The sequence below is a fragment of the Nansenia antarctica genome (genome assembly GCF_963989245.1).
Source record: "Nansenia antarctica genome assembly, chromosome: 16".
In the NCBI taxonomy this organism is placed as follows: domain Eukaryota; kingdom Metazoa; phylum Chordata; class Actinopteri; order Argentiniformes; family Microstomatidae; genus Nansenia; species Nansenia antarctica.
This window is the reverse complement of record NC_137686.1, coordinates 2,668,836-2,696,119: the sequence shown is the minus strand read 5'-3', so window position 1 is coordinate 2,696,119 and position 27,284 is coordinate 2,668,836. Positions and strand designations below refer to the sequence as shown.

At 49.8% G+C, this 27,284-nt stretch overlaps 1 protein-coding gene across 1 annotated transcript in view; it reads left to right on the top strand.

Moving 5' to 3' along the window:
- The window catches only part of ccdc178 (coiled-coil domain containing 178), a gene marked incomplete at both ends in the record, with an annotated part of 55,141 nt that extends 31,347 nt beyond the window's left edge, over positions 1 to 23,794 (top strand). Inside the window, 3 exons of the mRNA XM_080546545.1 lie at positions 11,969 to 12,118; positions 20,026 to 20,160; positions 23,636 to 23,794. Of these exons, the coding sequence (XP_080402671.1) occupies positions 11,969 to 12,118; positions 20,026 to 20,160; positions 23,636 to 23,794 (444 nt within the window). The remainder of the gene's footprint in view (positions 1 to 11,968; positions 12,119 to 20,025; positions 20,161 to 23,635) is intronic.
- Positions 23,795 to 27,284: the final 3,490 nt, after the last annotated feature.

Below are 27,284 nucleotides of genomic sequence, written 5' to 3'. Positions count from 1 at the left end.
TATGCCCCCTGTCGGGTGGGTGTGTGTGTGGGTGTGTGTGTGTGTGTGTGTGGGGGGGGGGGGGGTGGGTGTGTGTGCTTGTGTGTGGGTGTGGGTCTGCGTGCGTGTGTGTGTGTGTGTGTGTGGGTGGGTGTGTGTCTGCATGCGTGCGTGTGTGTGTGTGTGTTTGTCGGTGCATCCACTTTTGTCTTACGAGGCGCCCAGACACTATATTGTATTCACTCCCTCTGCACCGTACAACATTCACCACACAGAGTCGCCTATACACACTATCACCAGAGACCCATGAATATTGGGTAAACTGAACTGAAATCAGTTCACCTGAGGTCCCGTAGGATCCCCCACGATCCCGACCCGGAAACCACTTCCTGTCATACGCCCCCTGTCCTGTCATACGCGCCCTGTCCTGTCATACGCCCCCTGTCCTGTCATACACCCCCTGTCCTGTCTGTCATACGCCCCCTGTCCTGTCATAAGCCCCCTGTCCTGTCATACGCCCCCTGTCCTGTCATACGCCCCCTGTCCTGTCATACGCCCCCTGTCCTGTCAGACGCCAACTGTCCTGTCATCCGCCCCCTGTCCTGTCTGTCATACGCCCCCATTCCTGTGAGACGCCCCCTATCCTGTCATACCCCCCCTGTCCTGTCACACGCCTCTTGTCCTGTCTGTCATACACCCCCTGTCCTGTCTGTCATACGCCACCTGTCCTGTCCTGTCATACGCCCCCTGTCCTGTCATACACCCCCTGTCCTGTCCTGTCATATGCCCCCTGTCGTGTCTGTCATACGCCCCCTGTCCTGTCATACGCCCCCTGTCCTGTCTGTCATACGCCCCCTGTCCTGTCATACGCCCCCCTGTCGTGTCTGTCATACGCCCCCTGTCCTGTCATACGCCCCCTGTCCTGTCAGAAGCCCCCTGTCCTGTCATATGCCCCCTGTCCTGTCCTGTCATATGCCCCCTGTCCTGTCCTGTCATATGCCCCCTGTCCTGTCCTTTCATATGCCCCCTGTCCTGTCCTGTCATATGCCCCCTGTCCTGTCCTGTCATATGCCCCCTGTCCTGTCCTTTCATACCCCCCCTGTCCTATTTGTTATAAGCCCCCTGTCCTGTCATACGCCCCCTGTCCTGTCAGACGCGCCCTGTCCTGTCATACGCCCCCTGTCCTGTCCTGTCATGTGCCCCCTGTCCTGTCATACGCCCCCTGTCCTGTCTGTCATACGCCCCCTGTCCTGTCCTGTAATACGCCCCCTGTCCTGTCTGTCATACACCCCTATCCTGTCATACAACCCCTGTCCTGTCATACATCCCCTGTCCTGTTATACGCCCCCTGTCCTGTCATACGCCCCCTATCCTGTCATACGCCCGCTGTCCTGTCAGACGCCCCCTGTCCTGTCATACCCCCCCCTATCCTGTCATACGCCCCCTGTCCTGCCTGTCATACGCCCCCTGTCCTGTCATACGTCCCCTTTCCTGTCATACGCCCCCTCTCCTGTCTGTCATACCCCCCTGTCCTGTCTGTCATACACGTACTGTCCTGTCATACGCCCCCTGTCCTGTCTGTCATACGCCCCCTGTCCTGTTATACGTCCCCTGACCTGTCTGTCATACGCCCCCTGTCCTGTCTCACGCCCCCAGTCCTGTCATACGCCCCCTGTCCTGTCAGTAGCCCCCTGTCCTGTCCTGTCATATGCCCCCTGTCCTGTCCTGTCATATGCCCCCTGTCCTGTCCTTTCATACCCCCCCCTGTCCTATGTGTCATACGCCTGTCATACGTCCCCTGTCCTGTCATACATCCCCTGTCCTGTTATACGCCCCCTGTCCTGTCATACGCCCTCTGTCCTGTCATATGCTCCCTGTCCTGTCAGACGCCCCCTGTCCTGTCATACGCCCCCTGTCCTGTCCTGTCATATGCCCCCTGTCCTGTCATACGCCCCCTGTCCTGTCTGTCATACGCCCCCTGTCCTGTCCTGTAATACGCCCCCTGTCCTGTCTGTCATACACCCCTATCCTGTCATACGCCCCCTGTCCTGTCATACATCCCCTGTCCTGTTATAGGCCCCCTGTCCTGTCATACGCCCCCTGTCCTGTCATACGACCCCTGTCCTGTCATACGCCCCCTGTCCTGTCTGTCATACGCCCCCAGTCCTGTCATACGCCCCCTGTCTTGTCAGACGCCCCCTGTCCTGTCATACGCCCCCTGTCCTGTCATACGCCCCCTGTCCTGTCCTATCATATGCCCCCTGTCCTGTCCTGTCATATGCCCCCTGTCCTGTCCTTTCATACCCCCCCTGTCCTGTTTGTCATACATCCCCTGTCCTGTTATACGCCCCCTGTCCTGTCATATGCCCCATGTCCTGTCAGACTCCCCCTGTCCTGTCATACGCCCCCTGTCCTGTCCTGTCATATGCCCCCTGTCCTGTCATACGCCCCCTGTCCTGTCCTGTCATATGCCCCCTGTCCTGTCATACGCCCCCTGTCCTGTCTGTCATACGCCCCCTGTCCTGTCCTGTAATACGCCCCCTGTCCTGTCTGTCATACACCCCTATCCTGTCATACGGCTCGTGTCCTGTCATACATCCCCTGTCCTGTTATACGCCCCCTGTCCTGTTATACGCCCCCTGTCCTGTCAGACGCCCCCTTTCCTGTCATACCTCCCCTGTCCTGTCATACGCCCCCTGTTCTGTCCTGTCATACGCCCCCTGTCCTGTCATACGCCCCCTGTCCTGTCAGACGCCAACTGTCCTGTCATCCGCCCCCTGTCCTGTCTGTCATACGCCCCCATTCCTGTGAGACGCCCCCTATCCTGTCATACCCCCCCTGTCCTGTCACACGCCTCTTGTCCTGTCTGTCATACACCCCCTGTCCTGTCTGTCATACGCCACCTGTCCTGTCCTGTCATACGCCCCCTGTCCTGTCATACACCCCCTGTCCTGTCCTGTCATATGCCCCCTGTCGTGTCTGTCATACGCCCCCTGTCCTGTCATACGCCCCCTGTCCTGTCTGTCATACGCCCCCTGTCCTGTCATACGCCCCCCTGTCCTGTCCTGTCATATGCCCCCTGTCGTGTCTGTCATACGCCCCCTGTCCTGTCATACGCCCCCTGTCCTGTCAGAAGCCCCCTGTCCTGTCATATGCCCCCTGTCCTGTCCTGTCATATGCCCCCTGTCCTGTCCTGTCATATGCCCCCTGTCCTGTCCTTTCATATGCCCCCTGTCCTGTCCTGTCATATGCCCCCTGTCCTGTCCTGTCATATGCCCCCTGTCCTGTCCTTTCATACCCCCCCTGTCCTATTTGTTATAAGCCCCCTGTCCTGTCATACGCCCCCTGTCCTGTCAGACGCGCCCTGTCCTGTCATACGCCCCCTGTCCTGTCCTGTCATGTGCCCCCTGTCCTGTCATACGCCCCCTGTCCTGTCTGTCATACGCCCCCTGTCCTGTCCTGTAATACGCCCCCTGTCCTGTCTGTCATACACCCCTATCTTGTTATACGCCCCCTGTCCTGTTATACGCCCCCTGTCCTGTCATACGCCCCCTGTCCTGTCAGGCGCCCCCTGTCCTGTCATACCCCCCCTATCCTGTCATACGCCCCCTATCCTGTCTGTCATACGCCCCCTGTCCTATCCTGTCATACGCCCCCTGTCCTGTCATACATCCCCTGTCCTGTTATACACCCCCTGTCCTGTCATACCCCCCTATCCTGTCATACGCCCCCTGTCCTGCCTGTCATACGCCCCCTGTCCTGTCATACGCCCCCTGTCCTGTCTGTCATACTCCCCTGTCCTGTCTGTCAAACACCCCCTGTCCTGTCCTGTCATACGCCCCCTGTCCTGTCTGTCATACGCCCCCTGTCCTGTCTTACACCCCCAGTCCTGTCATACGCCCCCTGTCCTGTCAGACGCCCCCTGTCCTGTCATATGCCCCCTGTCCTGTCCTGTCATATGCCCCCTGTCCTGTCCTGTCATATGCCCCCTGTCCTGTCCTTTCATACCCCCCCTGTCCTATGTGTCATACGCCCCCTTTCCTGTCATACGTCCCCTGTCCTGTCATACATCCCCTGTCCTGTCATACGCCCCCTGTCCTGTCATACGCCCCCTGTCCTGTCCTGTCATATGTCCCCTGTCCTGTCCTGTCATATGCCCCCTGTCCTGTCATACGCCCCCTGTCCTGTCTGTCATACACCCCTATCCTGTCATACGCCCCCTGTCCTGTCTTACACCCCCAGTCCTGTCATACGCCCCCTGTCCTGTCAGACGCCCCCTGTCCTGTCATATGCCCCCTGTCCTGTCCTGTCATATGCCCCCTGTCCTGTCCTGTCATATGCCCCCTGTCCTGTCCTTTCATACCCCCCCTGTCCTATGTGTCATACGCCCCTTTTCCTGTCATACGTCCCCTGTCCTGTCATACATCCCCTGTCCTGTTATACGCCCCCTGTCCTGTCATACGCCCCCTGTCCTGTCAGACGCCCCCTGTCCTGTCATATGCCCCCTGTCCTGTCCTGTCATATGCCCCCTGTCCTGTCATATGCCCCCTGTCCTGTCCTTTCATACACCCCCTGTCCTGTCATACCACCCCTGTCCTGTTTGTCATACACCCCTATCCTGTCATACGCCCCCTGTCCTGTCTGTCATACGCCCCTGTCCTGTCTGTCAGACGCCCCCTGTCCTGTCTGTCATACGCCCCTTGTCCTGTCTGTCATACGCCCCCTGTCCTGTCATACACCCCCTGTCCTGTCTGTCATACGCCCCCTGTCCTGTCTGTCATACGCCCCTGTTCTGTCATACACCCCCTATCCCGTCCTGTCATACGCCCCCTGTCCTGTCAGATGCCCCCTGTCCTGTCATACGCCCCCTGTCCTGTCATACCCCCCCTGTCCTGTCATACGCCCCCTGTCCTCTCATACGCCCTCTGTCCTGTCCTGTCAGATACCCCATGTCCTGTCATACCTCCCCTGTCCTGTCATACCATCCCTGTCCTGTCATACCCCCCCTGTCCTGTCATACGCCCCCTGTCCTGCCTTTCATACGCCCCCTGTCCTGTCATACGCCCACTGTCCTGTCATACGCCCCCTCTCCTGTCCTGTCATACGCCCCCTGTCCTGTCTGTCATACCCCCCTGTCCTGTCCTGTCAGATGCCACCTGTCCTGTCATACGCCCCCTGTCCTGTCCTGTCATATGCCCCCTGTCCTGTCATACGCCCCCTGTCCTGTCCTGTCATATGCCCCCTGTCCTGTCCTGTCATACACCCCCTGTCCTTTCATACACCCCCTGTCCTTTCATACGCCCCCTGTCTTGTCGGTCATACGCCCCCTGTCCTGGCCTGTCATACGCCCCCTGTCCTGTCATACGCCCCCCTGTCCTGTCCTGTCATACGCCCCCCTGTCCTGTCCTGTCATATGCCCCCTGTCCTGTCATACGCCCCCCTGTCCTGTCTGTCATATGCCCCTGTCCTGTCCTGTAATACGCCCCCTGTCCTGTCTGTCATACGCCCCTGTCCTGTCTGTCAAACGCCCCCTGTCCTGTCTGTCATACGCCCCTTGTCCTGTCTGTCATACGCCCCCTGTCCTGTCATACACCCCCTGTCCTGTCATACACCCCCTGTCCTGTTTGTCATACGGCCCCTGTCCTGTCTGTCATACGTCCCCTGTCCTGTCTGTCGTACGCCCCCTGTCCTGTCCTGTCATACGCCCCTTGTCCTTTCATACACCCCCTGTCCTGTCATACCCCCCTGTCCTGTTTGTCATACGCCCCTGTTCTGTCATACGCCCCCTGTCCTGTCTGTTATACGCCCCCTGTCCTGTCCTGTCATACGCCCCCAGTCCTGTCATACGCCCCCTGTCCTGTCAGACGCCCCCTGTCCTGTCATACGCCCCCTGTCCTGTCCTGTCATATGCCCCCTGTCCTGTCCTGTCATATGCCCCCTGTCCTGTCATACGCCCCCTGTCCTGTCTGGCAGACGCCCCCTGTCCTGTCATATGCCCCCTGTCCTGTCATACGCCCCCTGTCCTGTCTGTCATACGCCCCCTGTCCTGTCTGTCATACGCCCCTTGTCCTGTCTGTCATACGCCCCTTGTCCTTTCATACCCCCCCTGTCCTGTTTGTCATACGCCCCCTGTCTTGTCTGTCATACGCCCCCTGTCCTGTCCTGTCATACGCCCCCTGTCCTATCATACGCCCCCCTGTCCTGTCCTGTCATATGCCCCCTGTCCTGTCCTGTAATACGCCCCCTGTCCTGTCTGTCATACAACCCTATCCTGTCATACGCCCCCTGTCCTGTCTGTCATACGCCCCTGTCCTGTCTGTCAGACGCCCCTTGTCCTGTCTGTCATACGCCCCATGTCCTGTCATACACCCCCTGTCCTTTCATACATCCCCTGTTCTGTCATACGCCCCCTGTCCTGTCTGTCATACGCCCCCTGTCCTGTCTTACGCCCCCTGTCCTGTCATACGCCCCCTGTCCTGTCCTGTCATACGACCCCAGTCCTGTCATACGCCCCCTGTCCTGTCATACGCCCCCTGTCCTGTCAGACGCCCCCTGTCCTGTCATACGCCCCCTGTCCTGTCCTGTCATACGCCCCCTGTCCTGCCATACGCCCCCTGTCCTGTCATACGCCCCCTGTCCTGTCAGACGCCAACTGTCCTGTCATCCGCCCCCTGTCCTGTCTGTCATACGCCACCTGTCCTGTCATACCTCCCCTGTCCTGTCATACGCCTCTTGTCCTGTCTGTCATATGCACCCTGTCCTGTCTGTCATACGCCACCTGTCCTGTCCTGTCATACGCCCCCTGCCCTGTCTGTCATACGCCCCCTGTCCTGTACTGTCATACGCCCCTAGTCCTTTCATACGTCCCCTGTCCTGTCATACGCCCCCTGTCCTGTCAGACGCCCCCTGTCCTGTCATACGCCCCCTGTTCTGTCCTGTCATACGCCCCCTGTCCTGTCAAACGCCCCCTGTCCTGTCAGACGCCAACTGTCCTGTTATCCGCCCCCTGTCCTGTCTGTCATACGCCCCCATTCCTGTGAGACGCCCCCTATCCTGTCATACCCCCCCTGTCCTGTCACACGCCTCTTGTCCTGTCTGTCCAATGCCCCCTGTCCTGTTTGTCATACGCCACCTGTCCTATCCTGTCATACGCCCCTGTCCTGTCTGTCATAACCCCCCTGTCCTGTCTGTCATATGCCCCCTGTCCTGTTTGTCATACGCCCCCTGTCCTGTCTGTCATATGCCCCCTGTCCTGTCTGTCATACGCCCCCTGTCCTGTCTTACGCCCCCTGTCCTGTCATACGCCCCCTGTCCTGTCCTGTCATACGACCCCAGTCCTGTCATACGCCCCCTGTCCTGTCATAAATTTAAATTAAATTTGAATTAAATTAAAATGTTGCCATTTAGCAGACGCTTTTAATCCAAAGCGACTTACAATTACGAATTACAGGGACATTCCCCCTGGAGTAACTTAGGGCTAAGTGCCTTACTCAAGGGCACACTAGTAGTGGTGTGGTTTCAGGCGGGATTTGAACTCACAACCTTCCGATCACAACCTGTCATACGCCCCCTGTCCTGTCATACGCCCCCTGTCCTGTCCTGTCATACGCCCCCTGTCCTGCCATACACCCCCTGTCCTGTCATACGCCCTCTGTTCTGTCCTGTCATACGCCCCCTGTCCTGTCATACGCCCTCTGTTCTGTCCTGTCATACGCCCCCTGTCCTGTCATACGCCCCCTGTCCTGTCAGACGCCAACTGTCCTGTCATCCGCCCCCTGTCCTGTTTGTCATACGCCCCCTGTCCTGTCATACCTCCCCTGTCCTGTCATACACCTCTTGTCCTGTCTGTCATACGCCCCCTGTCCTGTCTGTCATACGCCCCCTGTCCTGTCTGTCACACGCCCCCTGTCCTGTCTGTCATACGCCCCCTGTCCTGTCTGTCACACGCCACCTGTCCTGTCTGTCACACGCCACCTGTCCTGTCTGTCATACGCCCCCTGTCCTGTCTGTCACACGCCACCTGTCCTGTCCTGTCATACGCCCCCTGCCCTGTCTGTCATACGCCCCCTGTCCTGTCCTGTCATACGCCCCCAGTCCTTTCATACGCCCCCTGTCCTGTCATACGCCCCCTGTCCTGTCAGATGCCCCCTGTCCTGTCATACGCCCCCTGTCCTGTCCTGTCATACCCATACGCCCCCTGTCCTGTCATACGCCTCCTGTCCTGTCATACGCCCCCTGTTCTGTCCTGTCAAACGCCCCCTGTCCTGTCAGACGCCAACTGTCCTGTCATCCGCCCCCTGTCCTGTCTGTCATACGCCCCCATTCCTGTGAGACGCCCCCTGTCCTGTCACACGCCTCTTGTCCTGTCTGTCATATGCCCCCTGTCCTGTTTGTCATACGCCCCCTGTCCTGTCTGTCATACGCCCCCTGTCCTGTCTGTCATACGCCCCCTGTCCTGTCTGTCATACGCCACCTGTCCTGTCCTGTCATACGCCCCCTGTCCTGTCATACGCCCCCTGTCCTGTCCTGTCATCCGCCCCCTGTCCTGTCTGTCATACGCCACCTGTCCTGTCCTGTCATACGCCCCCTGTCCTGTCATACGCCCCCTGTCCTGTCTGTCATACGCCCCCTGTCCTGTCTGTCATACGTCCCCTGTCCTGTCATACGCCCCCTGTCCTGTCCTGTCATACGCCCCCTGTCCTGTCTGTCATATGCCTTCTGTCTTGTCATACGCCCCCTGTCCTGTCATACGCCCCCTGTTCTGTCCTGTCATACGCCCCCTGTCCTGTCTGTCATACGCCCCTTGTCCTGTCTGCCATGTGCCCCCTGTCGCCCCCTGTTCTGTCAGACGCCCCCTGTTCTGTCTGTCATACGCCCCCTGTCCTGTCATACGCCCCCTGTCCTGTCATACTCCCCCTGTCCTGTCTTATGCCCCCTGTCCTGTCTGTCATACGCCCCCTGTCTTGTCATACGCCCCCTGTCCTTTCATACGCCCCCTGTCCTGTCTGTCTTGCGCCCCCTGTCCTGTCATACGCCCCCTGTCCTGTCATACGCCCCCTGAGCTGTCATACGCTCCCTGTCCTGTCCTGTCATACGCCCCATGTCAGACCTGCTCGCCCGCTCGCTGGTTTAACTCGACTCAATCCAGGCGGGCATTCTTCGTTCGTTCGTTCGGGGGCCGAGGACAAAAAACAAACAAGTTTAAACAACCGCCGGAAAACTGCCGATGCCATCGGTTTCCCCCTCCGACGGCGGGGCAGCGAGGTGTAATCTGTTCCATTTACACATCGCCGCGACGACAGCGGGCGGGCGGGCGGCGGAGGCGTCAAGATGGGCTTTGTCAGTGCTGCACGGAGCAATTAAACCCCCAAATCAATAGGCAGACATTTGTCATGTTTACAGCCCCCTGTTTCTTTCTGCTGGGTTGAACTCATCACTTTAGTGCTGCTGCCCTATTTTTTTCCACTGCAGAGACACACTCCATTATGTCTGCAGGTACAGTAGAGATATTCACCACCGGGGCACACACACACACACACACACACACACACACACACACACACACACACACACGCGCGAGACCATGGGGAGGGGTTGAGGATGAGGAGGATGAGGGGACGGGACCAGACGCTTCTACTCCTTCTTTTAGTTGTTCGTCGTCTTCGATTTGCTCGATGTGCCGTGATCTGGAGTGTCCACTGTGGTTTTGTCTGGTCCCCCCCCGTGCCCTGGTTTGGAACACTCACACGGATACACCGTACACGGTACCAGATGTACCACGTCCCAATTCTCCATCCTTTTCCTCCTCAAGTGTGCACTGGTGGATTTAACACCCGAGGATTTAGAAGAATAGGATTGGTGGAAGCAGCGCCGGCTGTTCCTATGCGCGCTATGCGCTGGGCCTAGGCCCCCCCCCGCCCCCCGACTGCTAGAAGCCCCCACCAGTACACACTTTGAAAGGGGGGGGGGGGTGCAGGTGTAGTGGGAGCCGGTCAAGGGTCTGGGTCTATGCGTCCTGTTCCTGTAGGTGTTCTACACCAATCATATGTTCTACACTCCATGTGGGGGAGCACAAGTCCACAATTCAGGGACACAATATTAAGCATACATACCGTACATCAGGGGTCGGCAACAGGCGGCCCGTGGGCCCGTGCCCATCACCAATAATATTTGGCCCAGCAGATTATTTTGAGAATCCACTTTTTTTTTTTTTTTTTTTTTACAATATCGGACCGACAGTCCCACATACTGTATAGCGCCTATAATGTCCGAATAGAGAATCGACCTCCACCTGAATAATGCTTATTGTATTTTTATCCATGTTGAGAGTGACTGACACAGGGACAGACAATCAGGCAGCGAAGCGCACTAAGTAGGTGGACAACGCGTGGTGCTGAAATAGCCGACATGTGGTGTGTGGTTTGAAAGAAATAACACGAGCTCAGTAAACCATTCAAACGTAATGTTTACGTATATGTGACTGCACAACACATATGAACAGTAACAAAGCAAATTCTGTTTAATTTTCTGAAAAACATTGACAACAAAATCGGCGCAAACAAAAAGCAGAATCCGCTTGATCTTCGATCTACGCTCCTGAAACGACAGAGCAAACACGCTATTAGGGATAATAATTACAATGAGCCATTCATTCAAAATATACAAAATACAATTAGGTTATTAAATACAATAACGACAGGCTTGGTACTCACTTAATGTGAAAAGTGGCATGTCCCATCGGTCACTATTTGCTTGATATCTGGTGATATGGACGTCACTTTAATCCGCAGGCAGTTCTCAAGGTTGTTATGCATCAATCGACCGTCACCTTTCCTCTTTAGACCTTTGGAGACTGATATTATGTTTCTCTTGCTAGCTAGCAGGTTAAATGTTTAGCTAACTTCACCCGACACGCAAACAACCAATCCAATAATAATGTGACCTTGTCTGGGAGGAGGGGGGAATAATTATCAGAACAAAAGTATGTTAAATAATTATTAGAATAAGTTAGGCTGCGCTACATCGTCAGTCCACACATTTATTATTCAAAAATATGGAAAAGGGTGAAACTATGTTTCAACGTTGTTGAGAATCACAACACAAACTCGCTAGTCAAGCCAAAATACCGCAACGTAATGGATTGGACTCATACCTAGTTAACTAGAACACTACTTTACATTGTTAGCAGGCTCACAAAACAAGCTGTGTTAGTTGAGAACGCGTCACATTTTTAAACAATCAATTACTTAAATTAGCCTTTGATTATGTTCGGGCCCGCCATTTAGTGGCTCAATTTTTTGGGGGCCCGAGGCCAAACTTAGTTGCCGACCCCTGCTGTACATTATTAATACATTATTGTGTTTGTTGTTGTTTTTTTATGAACAACTTGTCAATCAATTGTTAATAATAATAATATTAATAATAATAACAATACTACTACTACTACTACTACTACTACTACTACTACTAATAATAATAATAATAATAATAATAGTAATAATGTCTAATTAATTACTGATAATACATACATTGTCATTATTTTATATTCTCACACATACTCAGCTAGAACATTCCAGCCCCTAACAATCTATGATTAAGCCGCATTAAGCCGATCAGATCTTATTGGAAAATGATTTTAGGACTGCGATTATGTCCAAACTGCACATAGTAAATCTATGGCTATACACCAATGCTCATGGTACCAAGAGAATTCAGATTGGACTGTCTACTACCTACTGGACTGAACTACCTACTGGACTGAACTACCTACTGGACTGAACTACCTACTGGACTAAGTCCCCACTGCGCTCCATGGACCAAGCCTTCATTCCTGGTGTGTCTTTGATATCCCTTCCATCAACTGACCAGCTTGCGTTTCCTTGTGTTTCCTTTTATTTCTGTGTGTGTGTGTATGTGTGTGTGTGTGTGTGTGTGTGTGTGTGTGAGTGTGTGTGTGTGTGTGTGTGTGTGTGTGTGTGTGTGTTTGTAGGCTGACCTGGCGACAGCTCTAAGAGAGAATGTGGAGTTGGCCCACGAGTACAGAGACCTCCAGAAGGCCTTGATGGGGGCGAGGCGGGAGGCGGTGGGCGTGTTTGACCAGAGGAACCGTGCAGAGTTATCTTTTCACAACCACAAACAAGTACGTCGGTTCTGATGGCGCTACTGTAAAGTCATTATGTCATTATTATCAAATGATATCATATAAACACAATATGAAATGATATGATATACAGATTATATGACATAATCATAATCTATTCCATATTCTATTATATGATTAATATTCCATATGATATTATACTATATTATATTATACAGTGTGCCAGTTGATTGGAATGCTCTTTGCATGGACAGTGATTTTAGGATGGTTTTAGCCGGGGCAAGCAATGAGGAGGTTACTGCAGTAATCCAATCCTGATGAGATAACTTTAGTGGAGGAGGATGATGGATGTGATAGGAGGTAATGGCTGGCCGTGTAGTATTTCCACCCAGGGGAGTCGAGCGAGGTGGATGCAGGGAAATAAAGACCCCAACTTCACCGGTTTTCAAAAGGTCTCTGAATAGCGCCTGCAGAGGTGTCTCTGAGGTGGAGTTGTGATGTTGGTGCCACACATTAGCTTCTGTTCACTAGGTGGTCAATGACAAAGAGACCCAATGATAGACACAGGTCAAAGAATAAGAAAAAAAGCACGCTCACAATGCTTCTGCACCCTAAAGGTATTGGCTACTTGTGAGAGACAACAGAGAACATGTCAAGTCTGTTTGGTCTTTATGCTCTGGGGGGCTACATTATTTCATGTGACGTTGAAAGGAAATTGCAGATGACAACCATATTCAAACAACAGGAATAGAATCAGAGCTTCTGCAATAAGCAATACAACATGATTTGTTCCACAGAAATGACTAATACCTTTACTTGAGCAATTCCTCAATCTAACCGCATGAATGTTATCAAGTGAGAAATGCATGCAAAAATAAAATCCTGTGGACAGGATTTGCCACGCTCATGATCAAAGCCTGATTTTCTTTTTACTCTAGATTCAGCCCTCCACCATTTTTGTTTGTTTCAACTCCAGACATGTTTAACACAACCTCCCTATGAATCATGCTGCATGCCCAAATTAAGCTTGATAATGGCCTCTAATTGACGGCCTATAATTCGCTTCATCAATACTGATGCATCATCTGATACACTGGTACACTACTAACAAATATTAGTATAGTAATATAATTATATTATATTGTCAAGACTATTTTTTCCACTTCAGCGTTGGTTAACTAAAGCCTACTCTCTTGGCATGTTCCTATGAAATGCACTAGAACAGCCGTGCGTTTTTACCTACTAAAAGAGCCGCCTCGGTTTGCTCTTTAGAATGGGAATCTGCTATTTACACACAACGACACTAGTTGGTCGCTTGTAAATTACCCTGCTTCCTACACAGAAAAACTGCAAAATAGCTTTATATTAGCTTATCCCATTTTGAAAATGTAAGGATATTGGGTGGCAGAACGCACATATCTAGGAAAGCCATGAAAGGAGGGTCCTGAAATTTGATCGACTGCAAAGATATTACTTTTACTCACAGGGCTCAAATGACCCCTCATGGCTGATTAAGTGTTAAAGATTACTTTATAGAAGATTTGCCTCCTATGCACGCTATGCGCTGGGCCTAGGCCCCCCCCCCGCCCCCGACTGCTAGAAGCCCCCACCAGTACACATTTTGAAAGGGGGGGGGGGGTGCAGGTGTAGTGGGAGCCGGTCAAGGGTCTGGGTCTATGCGTCCTGTTCCTGTAGGTGTTCTACACCAATCATATGTTCTACACTCCATGTGGGGGAGCACAAGTCCACAATTCAGGGACACAATATTAAGCATACATACTGTACATCAGGGGTCGGCAACAGGCGGGTGCTCTTGAACCAAAAGGGAGCCTTGAGATCTAAATAGTAAAATATGCAATATTATCTGGGCATATGAGATGGCCTACTTGGCTTTGGGCTGGTGCGTTAGAGGAGCAGGGGCCTCATTTATAGAAAGTACTTTGGATCAAATTTGATCTTACCCGTGTCGTACGTAGAAAACCACGTCAAAGTAGTGATTTATACAATTTCAACTTGAGTCAATTTGACTGTGGAAACGATCGTAGCTCTACATCGGGTATTGACCTTGCGTACGCACATTACCTACTGGTTATGCAGAGTTATTACAGGCATGTGAGCCGCACTGCCTGTACTGTAATTCATGCGAAGTGAACGTGACTCATAATAAAATTAACGATGTTGTTATCAGCTGAGAAAATGAGTGTAATTCAAGATTTGTTGTATTTCAGTCTTCCTTTATATTCCTCCGGAGCTGTCAAGGCAACGCCATCTCCCCTTCAACATGCCTAATGCGCTAAATTATCCTGGATTTTCCTCCGGTGTCTCCGGTGTCTGGGAGTGAGCAGCCATATTTTCAATGTCACCTGATAAGAATAAGAACATTATATTATTACAGTATAAGCATTTGCTGGATAGTTGTCATCAGCACACAAGTTGAGGGGGGATGGCATCCCCCCTGAAATAAAAACGGTCTAAATCAACCCCCTTCTAAAACTGTCATTCCCCCTTTATCCCTTATGTCATTTTATCAATGAACGTGGTATTACTGCTATTTCAACATTTAGTTTTGCGTATATTGAGTATTGAGTAAAATACTGTGGGCGAGGGGGGGGGGGCCGCACACACTGACATTTTTACCAAGTCACTAGTTGTGTTTCCATAAAAGACAAGCGAATTTCAAAACGCGAATCATGAAATGCGGATCAAGCTGGGTGTTTCCATAAAAGTTAAGCAAATCGGAGCGTTTTCATTAACTTGCTTGGAACGAATCAGCTAGGCTACGTAAAACGTAATTTTCATCAGAGGATGACGTGGTGTAGGCTACGTGTCTACGTTACACATGTTGTGGAAGTAAACAAACAAACCAGCTAGCATTGGCCATGTTGCAGACTGTCCCATTCAGGGTTGCCAGGTGGGGCAGGTTACCGTTTTTTGGTGGATTTAGCGGTTTTTAGACTGTGGTTAGGCAATGCAAAAACACATACAAAATATTAGTACAATACAATAACAATAAGTACAATAACGCTTTATTTCTTTTAACAAACTGTGGTGTGCATCTCCAGCAGTGCGATATCTGTTTACATACTATCTGTAGACTCTCCGCTGCTACACTCTTCCATTTGTTGCGCAAAATGGGCCAGGGTTGGTCAAATCCTTTGTTGGGCATCTCGTTTCTTAAGTCCAGGGCCCCGTTCCACTAAGCGAGATTATCTTCTAAGCCTCGATAAAGTTCTAAGCCTCGATAATGTTAGCTTGCGTTCGGTTCCATCAATGTGGCTCAAATAATTCGCTGCTTGGTTGAGCTCCTTCTGAGTCAGATATAATTAGCCTGGTCGCGAGCAGGCTAAAACACTGGCTAAAGTAATACGTGCGTCAAAAAAGGCTCACAGGCGGAAACTACATCCCGAACGACAGTTCCTCTTTTAGGAAATATTAGTTCCCACTTCACACGAGATAGATAGATAGATTGGTTGACTGTGTGATAGATAGATAATTTGATATTTTGAAAGTGTGATCGATCGATAGTTTGATTGTGTGATAGATAACTTGATATTTTGAAAGTGTGATAGATAGATCGATAGATCAATAAATAAAAGTGTAAAAAAAAAAAAGATATGTTTCAACTTGCATTGCTGTCATCACAGCGGTCTGGCTGGCGCAGTGGTTAAGGCAGCCAGCTAGAGTTCCAAAGGTTGCGTGTTCGAGACTTGACTAAGTGTCTAAAAGTTTTAGTTTTTTTACATTTAACCGAAGCCTTCATGCAAAGGCTTAAACACCATTGTAATCGTGTCAGTTCTTGTAAATTAGCCTGCACCATAATTGTATAGCCTACATACCCTACATAGATTTTAGATTAGATTCAGACAACGAAATGCAGTAAAAAGTGTGTCCGAAGAGGGATTCGAACCACCCTCTAAAAATTACGAATAAATACCACGGCAGCGGTCGGTACCACTAGGCCATTGTGACGATATGGCGGTTTGTAGCCTGCTGCTGATATCACCACAGTAGTAAATATTAATTTATTAAAATATGAACATATAACAATAACTGGGGCTAGTATGACCTACTCATTTAATCGGTCAGCAATTTCTTGCCAAACCATTTCCCTCGCCTTGTTTATTGCGGCAGTATTGCACTATTTTACATCTTGTTTTTCCGTCTTCATAAAGATCAATAATTCGTAATGCTGCGCAAATGTAGAACCCCTGCAGAGTGGAGTATCTTCATTTCGACAGATCGACTCTTCGGGGCTCTTTATGTCTGCGTGCACGCGCCCATATCGAAGATTTGTAAGCCAGTGTTCTGTGAACACTCATAACACAAGCCTGATCCTCGTTCGAGGAATCACCTGAGGCTTGAATTCCAATCCCGAGTTGCCTGATCGCCTGATTTATTTCAATCGCCGATATACTGATCCACCTTTAGTGGAACGGCCCCCTGGTATATTGTGGCATTTCTTTGCTGTTTGCCATCAGAATAACCAGGAAGACGCAGACAGCAGAAACAGCTGAGGCTACGTGAGTTGAAATTCTCTACCTGTTTCCATAACACCAGATGCGAGTCAGAGGCGATTCGCGTAAGGCGAAAACCACCTCATGCGAGCGTATCGACTTTGGGCGAATTAGAGGCGATTCGTATCGAGTTTATACGAATCAAGCCATTTCCATAAAAATGTTCATACGAATTATCTCAAACTGATGCGAATCACCGCGAAATACGAATCAGAATGGTTTATGGAAACGCACCTACTGACACTGAAGTCACTGACGCTGTGGGGATGCTAAAATTGTCCTCATATGATATAATCCACCATCCCCTCTGATTTTCTTTTACAACTTGAGTACTGGTTGTCATGATTAAACATTACAAATGCAACTTACCGAGAAGCCACCCTTCTCTGCCCTCTCCCGCTCACTTGGCTTAATTCAGCCGCTATAATTGAGCCGCTATCACAGGGCGTAAATTCAAAGCTCATTCTCAAGTATATTTTGTATTTATAGACTTTAGTACCAGTGGCGGCTGGTGCAAATTTTTTTGGGTGGGGCACAGCAGTGTGGCGGGGGGGTCATCTTTCGCGCGCATAGCGCGCGTTGTTTTTTTTTGCGTGCACGATTTTTTTTCCCGCGTGCACGCGCACGTAACGGCGTTTTGTGACAGAACTTTCACTTTCATTCATGAAATTCACCCCGTCTGTGTTACTGTTTACACAAGTACAATTACAGTGTGACAGTCAGATGGAGCATTCGGTAAACAACAACAGCAAGGTAATGCATCAGCTGAGTTAAAGAAAACCAACTCTTACCTTTGATGACAGAACATGAGCCGTGTTTACCCGTACCTCCGCCTTGCCCCGCGCATATTGCTATGAATAGTTCGAAGATAGGTGCTTGCACGTTAGGTGCGAGGCTGCTTGGTTAACCCATTAGCGGGAACATTATTAGTTGCACAAAATAGGCTGATTTAATTGACCATGAACATCAGAGACAGACATTACGAATGTTCATTTAAAATACTCCGGAAGCCCGAAGTCCGGAAAACCGGAAGTCGGAAGTCCTCAGCATAATGCATTGTCTGCAATACAACCGGAGATTCAGGACGCACATTTGTGAGCCCTGGCCAAGAAATAGAGACAGCCAATTGGAGCGCTGCTACAGCTCACGTGTAAGCGAAAAGTATTCGTCCTGGCATAGTCTTGCATTGACCGGCGCCCCGCGTTCTCCCCCTATGTATTTTAACAGTGAGTTTTACACACACACACACAGATAAAAATGTTTATTGTATTGGAGGATTTTTAATGAATGCTGATAGGCGCCGACAGAATATCAGCCGCATTTTGTGAATAAACAATGTTTATTTTAAAAAAAAACGTTTACAAATCGCAACTAGGAAGTGAAGGTGGGGGCGGCGCCCCAGCGCCCTCTATCGGCCAGCCGCCATTGTTTAGTACATACGCAAGCACAGCCCGTTTTTATAAATAATGCTTACGTCCGTTTAGAAAAATGTGCTTACGTGCAAGTCAAAGATGACTTTCAAGTACTTTTTTATAAATGAGGCCCCAGGGCTCCTAAGTTTGTTGGAAATGTGAACCTCCACCACTTGAATTTAGAAGTTCCAAACAACAACATCCTCCCTAATACTATAAACCCCTGACATGGACATGGCAGTGTCAGACTATATGTTATATACTGCACCTTCAACCATATTCCTAATCCTGTAGCATCTTTCTTTTTTCTTCTTTGTGTGAAAAAAGTGAAGCTGGGCACCCATTCAAGTTTATATTCAAGCAATTCATTCAAGTTTATAGCTGTTTAATATTAATATCTTAGTAGCCTATATTTAGTACCAATCCAAATTAGACATCAGTCTCAACAGTACCTAGTGGCTGTACTTACAATTGATAAGTCAGCAAAAAAAATTCAAAAAATAACCCTAACCCTAACATTTCACACCAGTGGGATGATACAGCCCCTTAGCCCATGTTGTGTATGAGAATGACATGCCTCACTCCAAACATGTGAGTATGAGAATGACATGCCTCACTCCAAACATGTGAGAAGCTCTCAGCTGCGTGAGGCTGTATAATAGTTGCTACTCAGCAGAGGGAGCCAATGAATACCCCTGCTAAGGCTCTCCACCGTCCAACCCACCACGCATGACTGAGGAGCTGCAGTCAGTAGACTGTTGTTTTGTACCATGGTATTATTATCCCCTAGTATTCATAGATTTCCTCACACGATTTGGAACCTTGTGGATGTTTTTGTGTGAGTGGTCATGTGTAAGTCATTCATGTTAGTGTTTCACCCTTTTTTTCATATAACCTGCATTTGGATTTGTATACATTATATGTGTTGAAATCCTTCAAGGAAGTGTCCAATTCTGTTAAGAATTGAATTGTTAACACTTGAATTTGCTTCTTTTTTTTTCGTACCGTCAACAAATAAGCACCTACCAAATTGTTATTTTCCAAGTATGATTTTAAACATGATGTTCCCTCCGATAGCATCTGCTACTTTATGGTTCATGTACACTAAAGGTGCTCTTATCACACCATGTAAGTATTGTTTTGTTTATGTGGAACCTTCCTCAGCTCAGGTTTATCACAGGGCTGGTATAAAGAGCATTCCTGTTATTGTCTTTCCTTCAGCAGTTGATGGCTGGGCTAATTCGCTTTAGTTTCTCTATGCACTGGGGAACACATTGCCAAGCAATGATAAGCTTTGTAAGGAAAGGAAAAGAGAGATGGAGGGAGGAGAGAAAGGGAGAGAGAAAAAAAAAAGCAACGGCATCTATCAGAATTGAAACCCCCCCTTTTTTGCTTTGAAAACTGTGTTCAAAATAATAAAGCGAGCAGCATGTCTTTCCAATAGACTAGGAATAATTTCTTGTTGCGGTGGGGGGTTCATGACTCTGTGTGTATGTGTAAAATATGTCTTGGGGGGATTGGTATAAAGTTAAACTGGGTGAAGTCGAAATATTTTACTCATCAGCTTTGCAGTCACAGAGTTTGCCTCGGCTAGAACAAAACTGCTGAAGCATTTAGAGAAAATTAACCCCCCATCCTGGCAGCCAGATGTGACTGGTTTCTGATGAATGCACACGAGTGGGCAGAGAAACCAAGAGACTGTGAAATTCCTGTCAGGCCCGTGTACTGCAGAATGGGCTATTGACTGCTTTCTCTATTCCCCTCCATCATTCTTCTTGAACACTGCCATTAATTTCCTCTCCTGCCTTACCAATTCCTTTTTTCTCTGCCTCCCCTCTCTCCCTCTCTCCCTCTCTCTCTCTCTCTCTCTCTCTCTCTCTCTCTCTCTCTCTCTCTCTCCCTCTCTCCCTCTATCTCCCTCTCTCTTTCTCTCCCTCTCTCCCTCTTTCTCTCTCTCTCTCTCTCTCTCTCTCTCTCTCCCCCTCTCTCTCTCTCTCTCGCTCTCTTTCTCTCCCCCTAGCTTTCTTTGTTGCAGAAGAGGATGCACAAAGCAGTGGTGAGATACTTCAGACAACGTGGCCTGTCCAGTCAGGCCCAGCTGGCTCATTTCCAAGCTCTCTCAAACGAGAACAACCAGAAAATAAAAACCCTCCAGGTATGTGGATCACACCACTTCCACCCGTTACTGTACAACCATTCAGTTTCAATGAGAAACCCTTTCACCCGTCTATATCATATTATTGTTATTTCCGAGGGATCTTCGGGTTGAGTATTTATCGTTCCGTTGATTTATTCGTCTACCTACGGGGAGTATAGCCTCGTAACGTTGCGTTATGCCAAGCGTGTTACGGCGTCTAAAGCTTCAAACCCAGTGAGCGGAGGTGTTGAGCCTCCATTGGCACGGAACAGCCAGACTTGTACCGAGGGTGACACACTCACCACAGCTGTCTGTGTCACCGCAGCAGCAGAGTTAAAGACCTTCACCCATCCCAACCCAGAGTGATGTGATGGATGATACGTTAGTGACAGCGCCTATGCGGTGAACCCAGCCTCTGTGGCTAGCTCCGTCGCCTCTCCAGATAACTCTATAGAAACATTCACTCCTCAGGTCGGCTGTTCGCTACACTGCATTCGCTCGTGTCTTCCGTTGACTACAGCGGGGGGACATGAGGGGCTATACTTTTCCAGACCCAGATAAGGGTCATCCTCAGTGTCCCTAAAACAAGATCTGGGAGTTGACAGAATGTCTCTTTCAGGCCTGTTGTTCTACCGGGACAGACACAGTAGCCTTACTACTTTAACTGAAGTCCTGTTCAAATGTTAGATGGGTTTAGTTTACCCCCCCTGCCCACCTTCTTCTCATGTTTTTGCTAAAAGAAACAGAAAAAGGAAAAACCCAAAAGAAACGTAAGGCACGCGTTCTGCAGGGGCGCATGAAGAAGAGAGGATCTTTCAATTACTGGATAATCGCCGGCTAATATGTGCTGAGGAGACGCGAGAGGAGGTCAAAGCGGACAGGGAAGCAAGAGTGATGATGACTCCTCATGAAACGTCCTGTCCTCAAGCAACCGACCGGAGAGATTCATATAATTTCTCTTCTATCTTTCTATATACATACACATATATATATATATATATGGATATTTGGATATTTACAGTTGCATTGTTTGCCAGCTTTCCGAGTGTGACTGCTGCGTCCTCTCAGGCGTTCTCTCCCAACCCTACCGGTGTCATGTGATCTCTCAGAATGTTTTTGTTCTTTTTTTTTTTTTTTTCGGTGTAGAATTCAATTCGACTGATTGGATTTGAATAGACCCCTTTTCAAAATCCCCATCGAATCGATTTGACTTTACCTTTTTAGGGCCGGTGGGCAACAACAACCATGTTAAAGTGGCCTCCCTCCCTCTCTCCACTCCCTCCTCTTGTCTTTCCTTGCCGCCATGCTGGATGGGCCACACATTACAGGGAGCAGAGCGCTCACGTTTCCCAGGAGGGAGGAGGAGGAGGAGGAGCAGGCCCTGAACACAACACAGCTCAGAGGCAGGCTGGGGGAGGGAGGGAGGGGGGTGGTGGGGGGCTGTGGAGGGAGGGAGGGTGGGGAGTGGGGCATGGAGAGAGGGGAGGAGCTATCAGGAAGCCGCAGAGTGTGAAGGACAAAAGAGGCTGGTGTACTGAAGCGTGCCGCGCCCTCACCCGTCACAGACCAGCGCTGGGTCCCTCAGAGCAACCAGCCAGGCAGACAGACAGACAGACAGACAGACAGGCAGGGAGGCAGGCAGGCAGACAGACAGGCAGACAGGCAGATAGGCAGGCAGGCAGACAGACAGGCAGGATGGCAGGCAGACAGGCAGGCATGCAGCAGGCAGGCAGACAGGCAGACAGGCAGGATGGCAGGCAGACAGGCAGGCAGCAGGCAGGCAGGCAGACAGACAGGCAGGCAGACAGGCAGGATGGCAGGCAGACAGGCAGGCAGGCAGGCAGACAGGCAGGATGGCAGGCAGACAGGCAGGCAGGCAGCAGGCAGGCAGACAGACAGACAGGCAGACAGGCAGACAGACAGACAGACAGACTGACAGACAGGCAGGCACGCAGACAGACAGACAGGCAGGCAGAATGGCAGGCAGACAGGCAGACAGACAGACAGACAGACAGACAGGCAGGCAGACAGGCAGACAGGCAGGCAGACAGACAGGCATACAGACAGGCAGGCAGGCAGGGAGGGAGGCAGGCAGACAGACAGACAGACAGACAGGCAGGCAGACAGACAGACAGGCAGACAGACAGGCAGGCAGACAGGCAGGATGGCAGGCAGGCAGACAGACAGACTGGCAGGCAGGCAGGCAGACAGACAGACAGGCAGGCAGACAGGCAGACAGACAAGCAGGCAGACAGGCAGACAGACAGACAGACAGACAGACAGGCAGACAGACAGACAGACAGGCAGACAGACAGGCAGGCAGCCCTCACTTTAAAACTGCCTCCTCAAAGTCCCCAACAGTCTGCCGTGTAACGCCCAGGGACCCTCTCTAGAACAGTGCACACTTTAAAAACACAAAGCCCCCCAACCGCGTTGTGCACACTTAGAGGACCCCTTTTTCTTTGCACGCTTTAAAGTGGATTAAACCCTGATCGCTTCAGTGCAATGTCCTCTTCGTACCGATGATGGAAAGCAATCCTGAAAATGTTCCAAAATGGAGCCAGGACTGTCTGAAAGCCTGAGGGGGGGGGGGGGGGGGGCTGGGGTGAGGGGGGGGGGGCTAATACTAATCCATCATGTCCACTTAACCTCAGCAGCAGAACATCAGAGAGGTCAGGTTAGCCCTTCCACTTGGCCCACCAAGGCCCACTTGCATTAAGGGGAATGTTACTTTTTTTTGCTGGAAAAGTAGCTTGAGGGGATGGAGAAAGGCTGGGGGGGGAGTAGTGGTGGAGGAGTGTGTGTGTGTGGGGGGGGGGGGGGGGGCTGTCATCCTGTTACACTGCTGCCAGAACTGGCAGTTGAGTTTCTGGTGTGCTGCCAGTTTACACCAGGGATGGTATAATTGACAATGGCTAACAGCGGCGCCGGGCAGTGCAGAGAGAGCCTTGTTGAATGGCCGGTAATGATTGGAGCAGACGCCCACTGCCCCGGCCCCAGGGGACGGTAATCCCAGATCCTGTTTCTGATATAATTGTTAGTCAGAGAATTTCTGCTTGGCTGGCCCGCTTCAGATTCCCAAGCTGGTTGACAGTGCCACGGCAGTTTAATAGAAAAACTGTGATGCTGAGTTTTTATTTTTTTGGGTGTTTTTATTTTTTCTTAAAAAAAAAAAAAACTTCTAAAAGCCACAAAAAAACTGCACTAGAGTTCACCAGGAGCCTCTGGTTTCCTCCTCTCCTCCACCACGTAAGAACACCTCGGGTCACTCAGAGAAGGAGACACCTCCTCCAAGACCGGAGTAGGGAGGGAGAGCAGAGAGAGAGCGTCGTCAACACCAGACGCCGGCGTCGTGTTTGTCACCTCTGTCTCTGCCTCCTCTGCCTCCGCGCTCAGTCCACGTCACTCCGCTTCTCTCTAATTAGCCCCACTAGTGTATCCTGTCTTACCGCTATTCATTGATTTCTATTTGCTCCCCTCTTTATTCAAACAGGAGGAGTTGTCAAAAGCGATTCGGCGCGTCTCCGCGTTCCTGCACTCGCTGACAGACGGCTCAACTACCGGGGAGGACGCAAACAAACAACGAGCCGGGCTGGACGCCGGCGGACTGAACAAGAGGAAGAAGACACCTGCAGTTCAGATAGCGGTGTAATTGGACACTCACCTGGGCGCCTGACAACTTACTTACCACGGCACGCTTCATTCTCCTGCCTCTCTCTCTCTCTCTCTCTCTCTCTCTCTCTCTCTCTCTCTCTCTCTCTCTCTCTCTCTCTCTCTCTCTCTCTCTCGCAGCAAATCCATAACAATGAAACAGGTGACTTTCATGCTGCTGTCAGGTCTGATCTAATTTTAGCTGGGTGAATGATTGCAATTGGCTTTGCCTCATCAGATAATTAATCTATGTCACCATTAATTGGAAAAGAGAATAATTACAGGCAGTGTTGACAGAAATTCTACGCTTCTCCAGATTCCCCGAGATCTAATTACGAGGAGTGAAACCCCCCATGACCTTAACTAGCACTTAGCACACCTCGGACCCCCCCTGACCACCCTCATATGAAGTCACTTCCTCCATGGAGACAGCCCTGTTTTTTGTGTTGTTTCTTCCCTCCCGACACCCCCCCCTCCCCCGACACCCCCCCCCCCCCCCCCCCCGCCTCCCCAGCTCTTCTGAGGGCTGTCTCCCTCAATCACTTTTCAATATTCAATCTTAATTTTGTGGAAGTTTAGCATTTTCAATGAGCTGGAGATGAATGATTAATGAATAAATTTAAATGCTTCATTTTGTCCATGGATCATTAGTTAAGTCCTTTGTGGGAAGGACCTGAGAAAGGAGTGAAAATTATTGAGACATTAGCCTGAAGCAATCCAGGGGTAAATAGTGTGCACAAAAGGGATGTTGTCACACACTTCCACTGGCTTTCTCTAAAGAACCCTGCGGGAAACACTGGTTTCTATCTGGGGCATCTCACCTGAATCACATGTTGTACAGTATCTGGAGAAAATAGATTTTTTTTCCCATCAAGCATGTGTTCTCACCCCTTGGAGTACTAATGATGTATTGTAGTATTTAATAGGCTATTTATTTAACACATCAAAAGTTGCCAGGTCGTTTTTCCCCCGTTTTTTTTTAGTTCACCGTGGTGATTCTGTACAAATATCACTACACAATGTTTAATATTGAAATAGTCGTCATTGGACTATTGCAGACGGTCACTGATTTCGACGAAGATAACAAGATACTGTTGACGCAGCTCGCTGCGGGGGTCACTCAGGGTTTGCTATTGGCACCGTTTGAATTTCCTTAAAACACATCTCTACTGTGGAGGTCCCTGATCTCACAGGACTTGATTGGTGTTTGCTTGTGTTTGCTGTTGACCCATCCAATCATGTTAGTTTAATGAATACCTCAGGGAAGTGTGCATTGCAGGGCCCTACTCTACCCTATCTCCCCCCTCCCTCTCTCCCTCTCTCTCTCTCTGTCCCTCTCTCTCTCCCCCCCCCCCTCTCTCTGTCTCTCTCTGTCTCTGTGTCTCTCTCTCTCTCTACTCTGTGGTTGATAGAGATGCTGTCTGTAGTTTGTTGACGGCCTAGAGGCCTCTCACGCCAGGCAGGTCAGAGGGGGGCAGTATGGACCAAGAGCCAGAGGAAGACATTGACATCACCATTGACCGTCCTCTCTGGGAAAAAAACTGTTATGCTCGGCGCGTTATCATAGAACTCCACGCCGATATTTGTTGTTCCGATATGTAACGGTATCACTTCAGCTTAGATATTCTCACATTTCTTAGGAGCCCCACGTGTTAAGACACTCAGGTTAATGGTGCTATAACTAGGTTTCAGATCAACGGTTTACTAAGCGCTGATCCCGTTAGTTCTGTAAAAAGCACCTTGAGGAGAAGCGCTTTGAGAAATGCTCTGAGTGTCTGCTATCTCTCATAGTGGTTATGTACTGGAAGCTATATCTCAAACGAAGGCACCTCCCCAACACATTTATCTACTCTCCTTGCATCTAATCAATCCCCCAAATAAATGATAGCGAACCGGTACTGGTTGTCATCACATTTATCTGTGGGCATGCTTCAAAGTACACACACCTGAATGCGGCTACTCTGAAGTGGGTATACTCTGTGTGTGTGCGCGTGTGTGTGTGTGTGTGTGTGTGTGTGTGTGTGCGTGTGTGCGTGTGTGTGCGTGAGTGCATGCGCGTGCGGAGATATTGACAGGTGGAAAACGCTTGACAACTGAGCTGTACTTTATTATAATGCCGGTTTTTATTACGAAGAATAAATACAATTCAGAACCTGTCTCACAGTCCTAGTTGGCACAATGTACCTGTGTCATTTCCACTGATGCATTTTGTGATCCACCCCCAGTCAGTGAGGAAAGAAATACCGTTTTTTTTATATACAGTAGGGTGGAGAAGACATGATTAGCAGCTAGTTTAATACAGAACGTCTGTTAGAGGAAATAGGGCCTTTTGCTTCCTTTACCACTCATCACGTCATCCTCTCTTTGTTCACGAGAGAGTGGAGAGTCGAGCCACCGAGCTGATGGGAGTCCAGGAAAAGAGTGTGTGTGTGTGGAGAGAGAGAGGTGCTACTGTGTCTAAAATATCAATGAGGGAGATCCAGCCAAGTTTAAGTGCACACGACGGGGGAATAGGCCCCGGTCCCTTCCGCCTCATAGACGAACTGTTTCACTTCTGGCTCTGTGTCGTGCAGAAAAGCAGAGATGAGGAGATGTTCAATATGAGTTGTTTAAAGCGTGTTCACCTTCACTTTCTGTCTCTGCCTCACGCGCTGGAAACGATCACGTGTCGTAACAGTACAGTAGTTTCCAATTTCTTAGACATGTTGTTTAGCAAGTTTCCATTAATTGATCAATAAAAATACGAAATACCTGTCTGTCAGTGTGCTTTGTCTCAGCGATAGGTTTGAGAAGTGAAGATAAATGTAAACAGTCTTAAGGACCCTATCCAATATGGCACCGCCACAGAAGACATGCCAAACAAATTTATCGCCAAAACAATACATGTTCCCTGTGTTTCCACACTCCTTTGATTTCAAAGACATTTATCTTAACAGGATAATAATTTGTGAAAGTCTCTGACATTTGTGGCTAGCTAGCATGATAATAAATCTGTGGCTTGGAACATTTTTTAGTTAATTAGAGTCAATCAATCCAAACTTTGCTCACTTACCGGTGTGAAACCAGAGTATAATGAGCAGAAATCAGCATGGTGATTGGAAAACACAAATTACAGCTGTTAAAGAGAAACTCATCTACTTCTACTTCTGTGGATGCCAATTCCTGCTGTGAGGGTTTCAAATGGTGTGAGATTCTTTTAATGGATGTTTGGTTAAAAAAAAGTCTTCCTCGATAATTAAGAACCTTTCAACATCTTCTGTGGAAAAAAATTAAATGACAAAATAAATAGAACTATTAGTGGTGTGTTAATACAGTAGAGCAAGATTGGTCGGTTGATCTAAACATGCAGCATGACATACATAATCATCAATCCATAATTGATTAATTTATAGAGGAAAGACTATTTGAACTCACCCATTTAGTTTTGAGAGCCAGTGTTACGTATCTTGTCTTTGAGGTGACTCAGAACTCCTGCATGCTTCAGTTGCTGC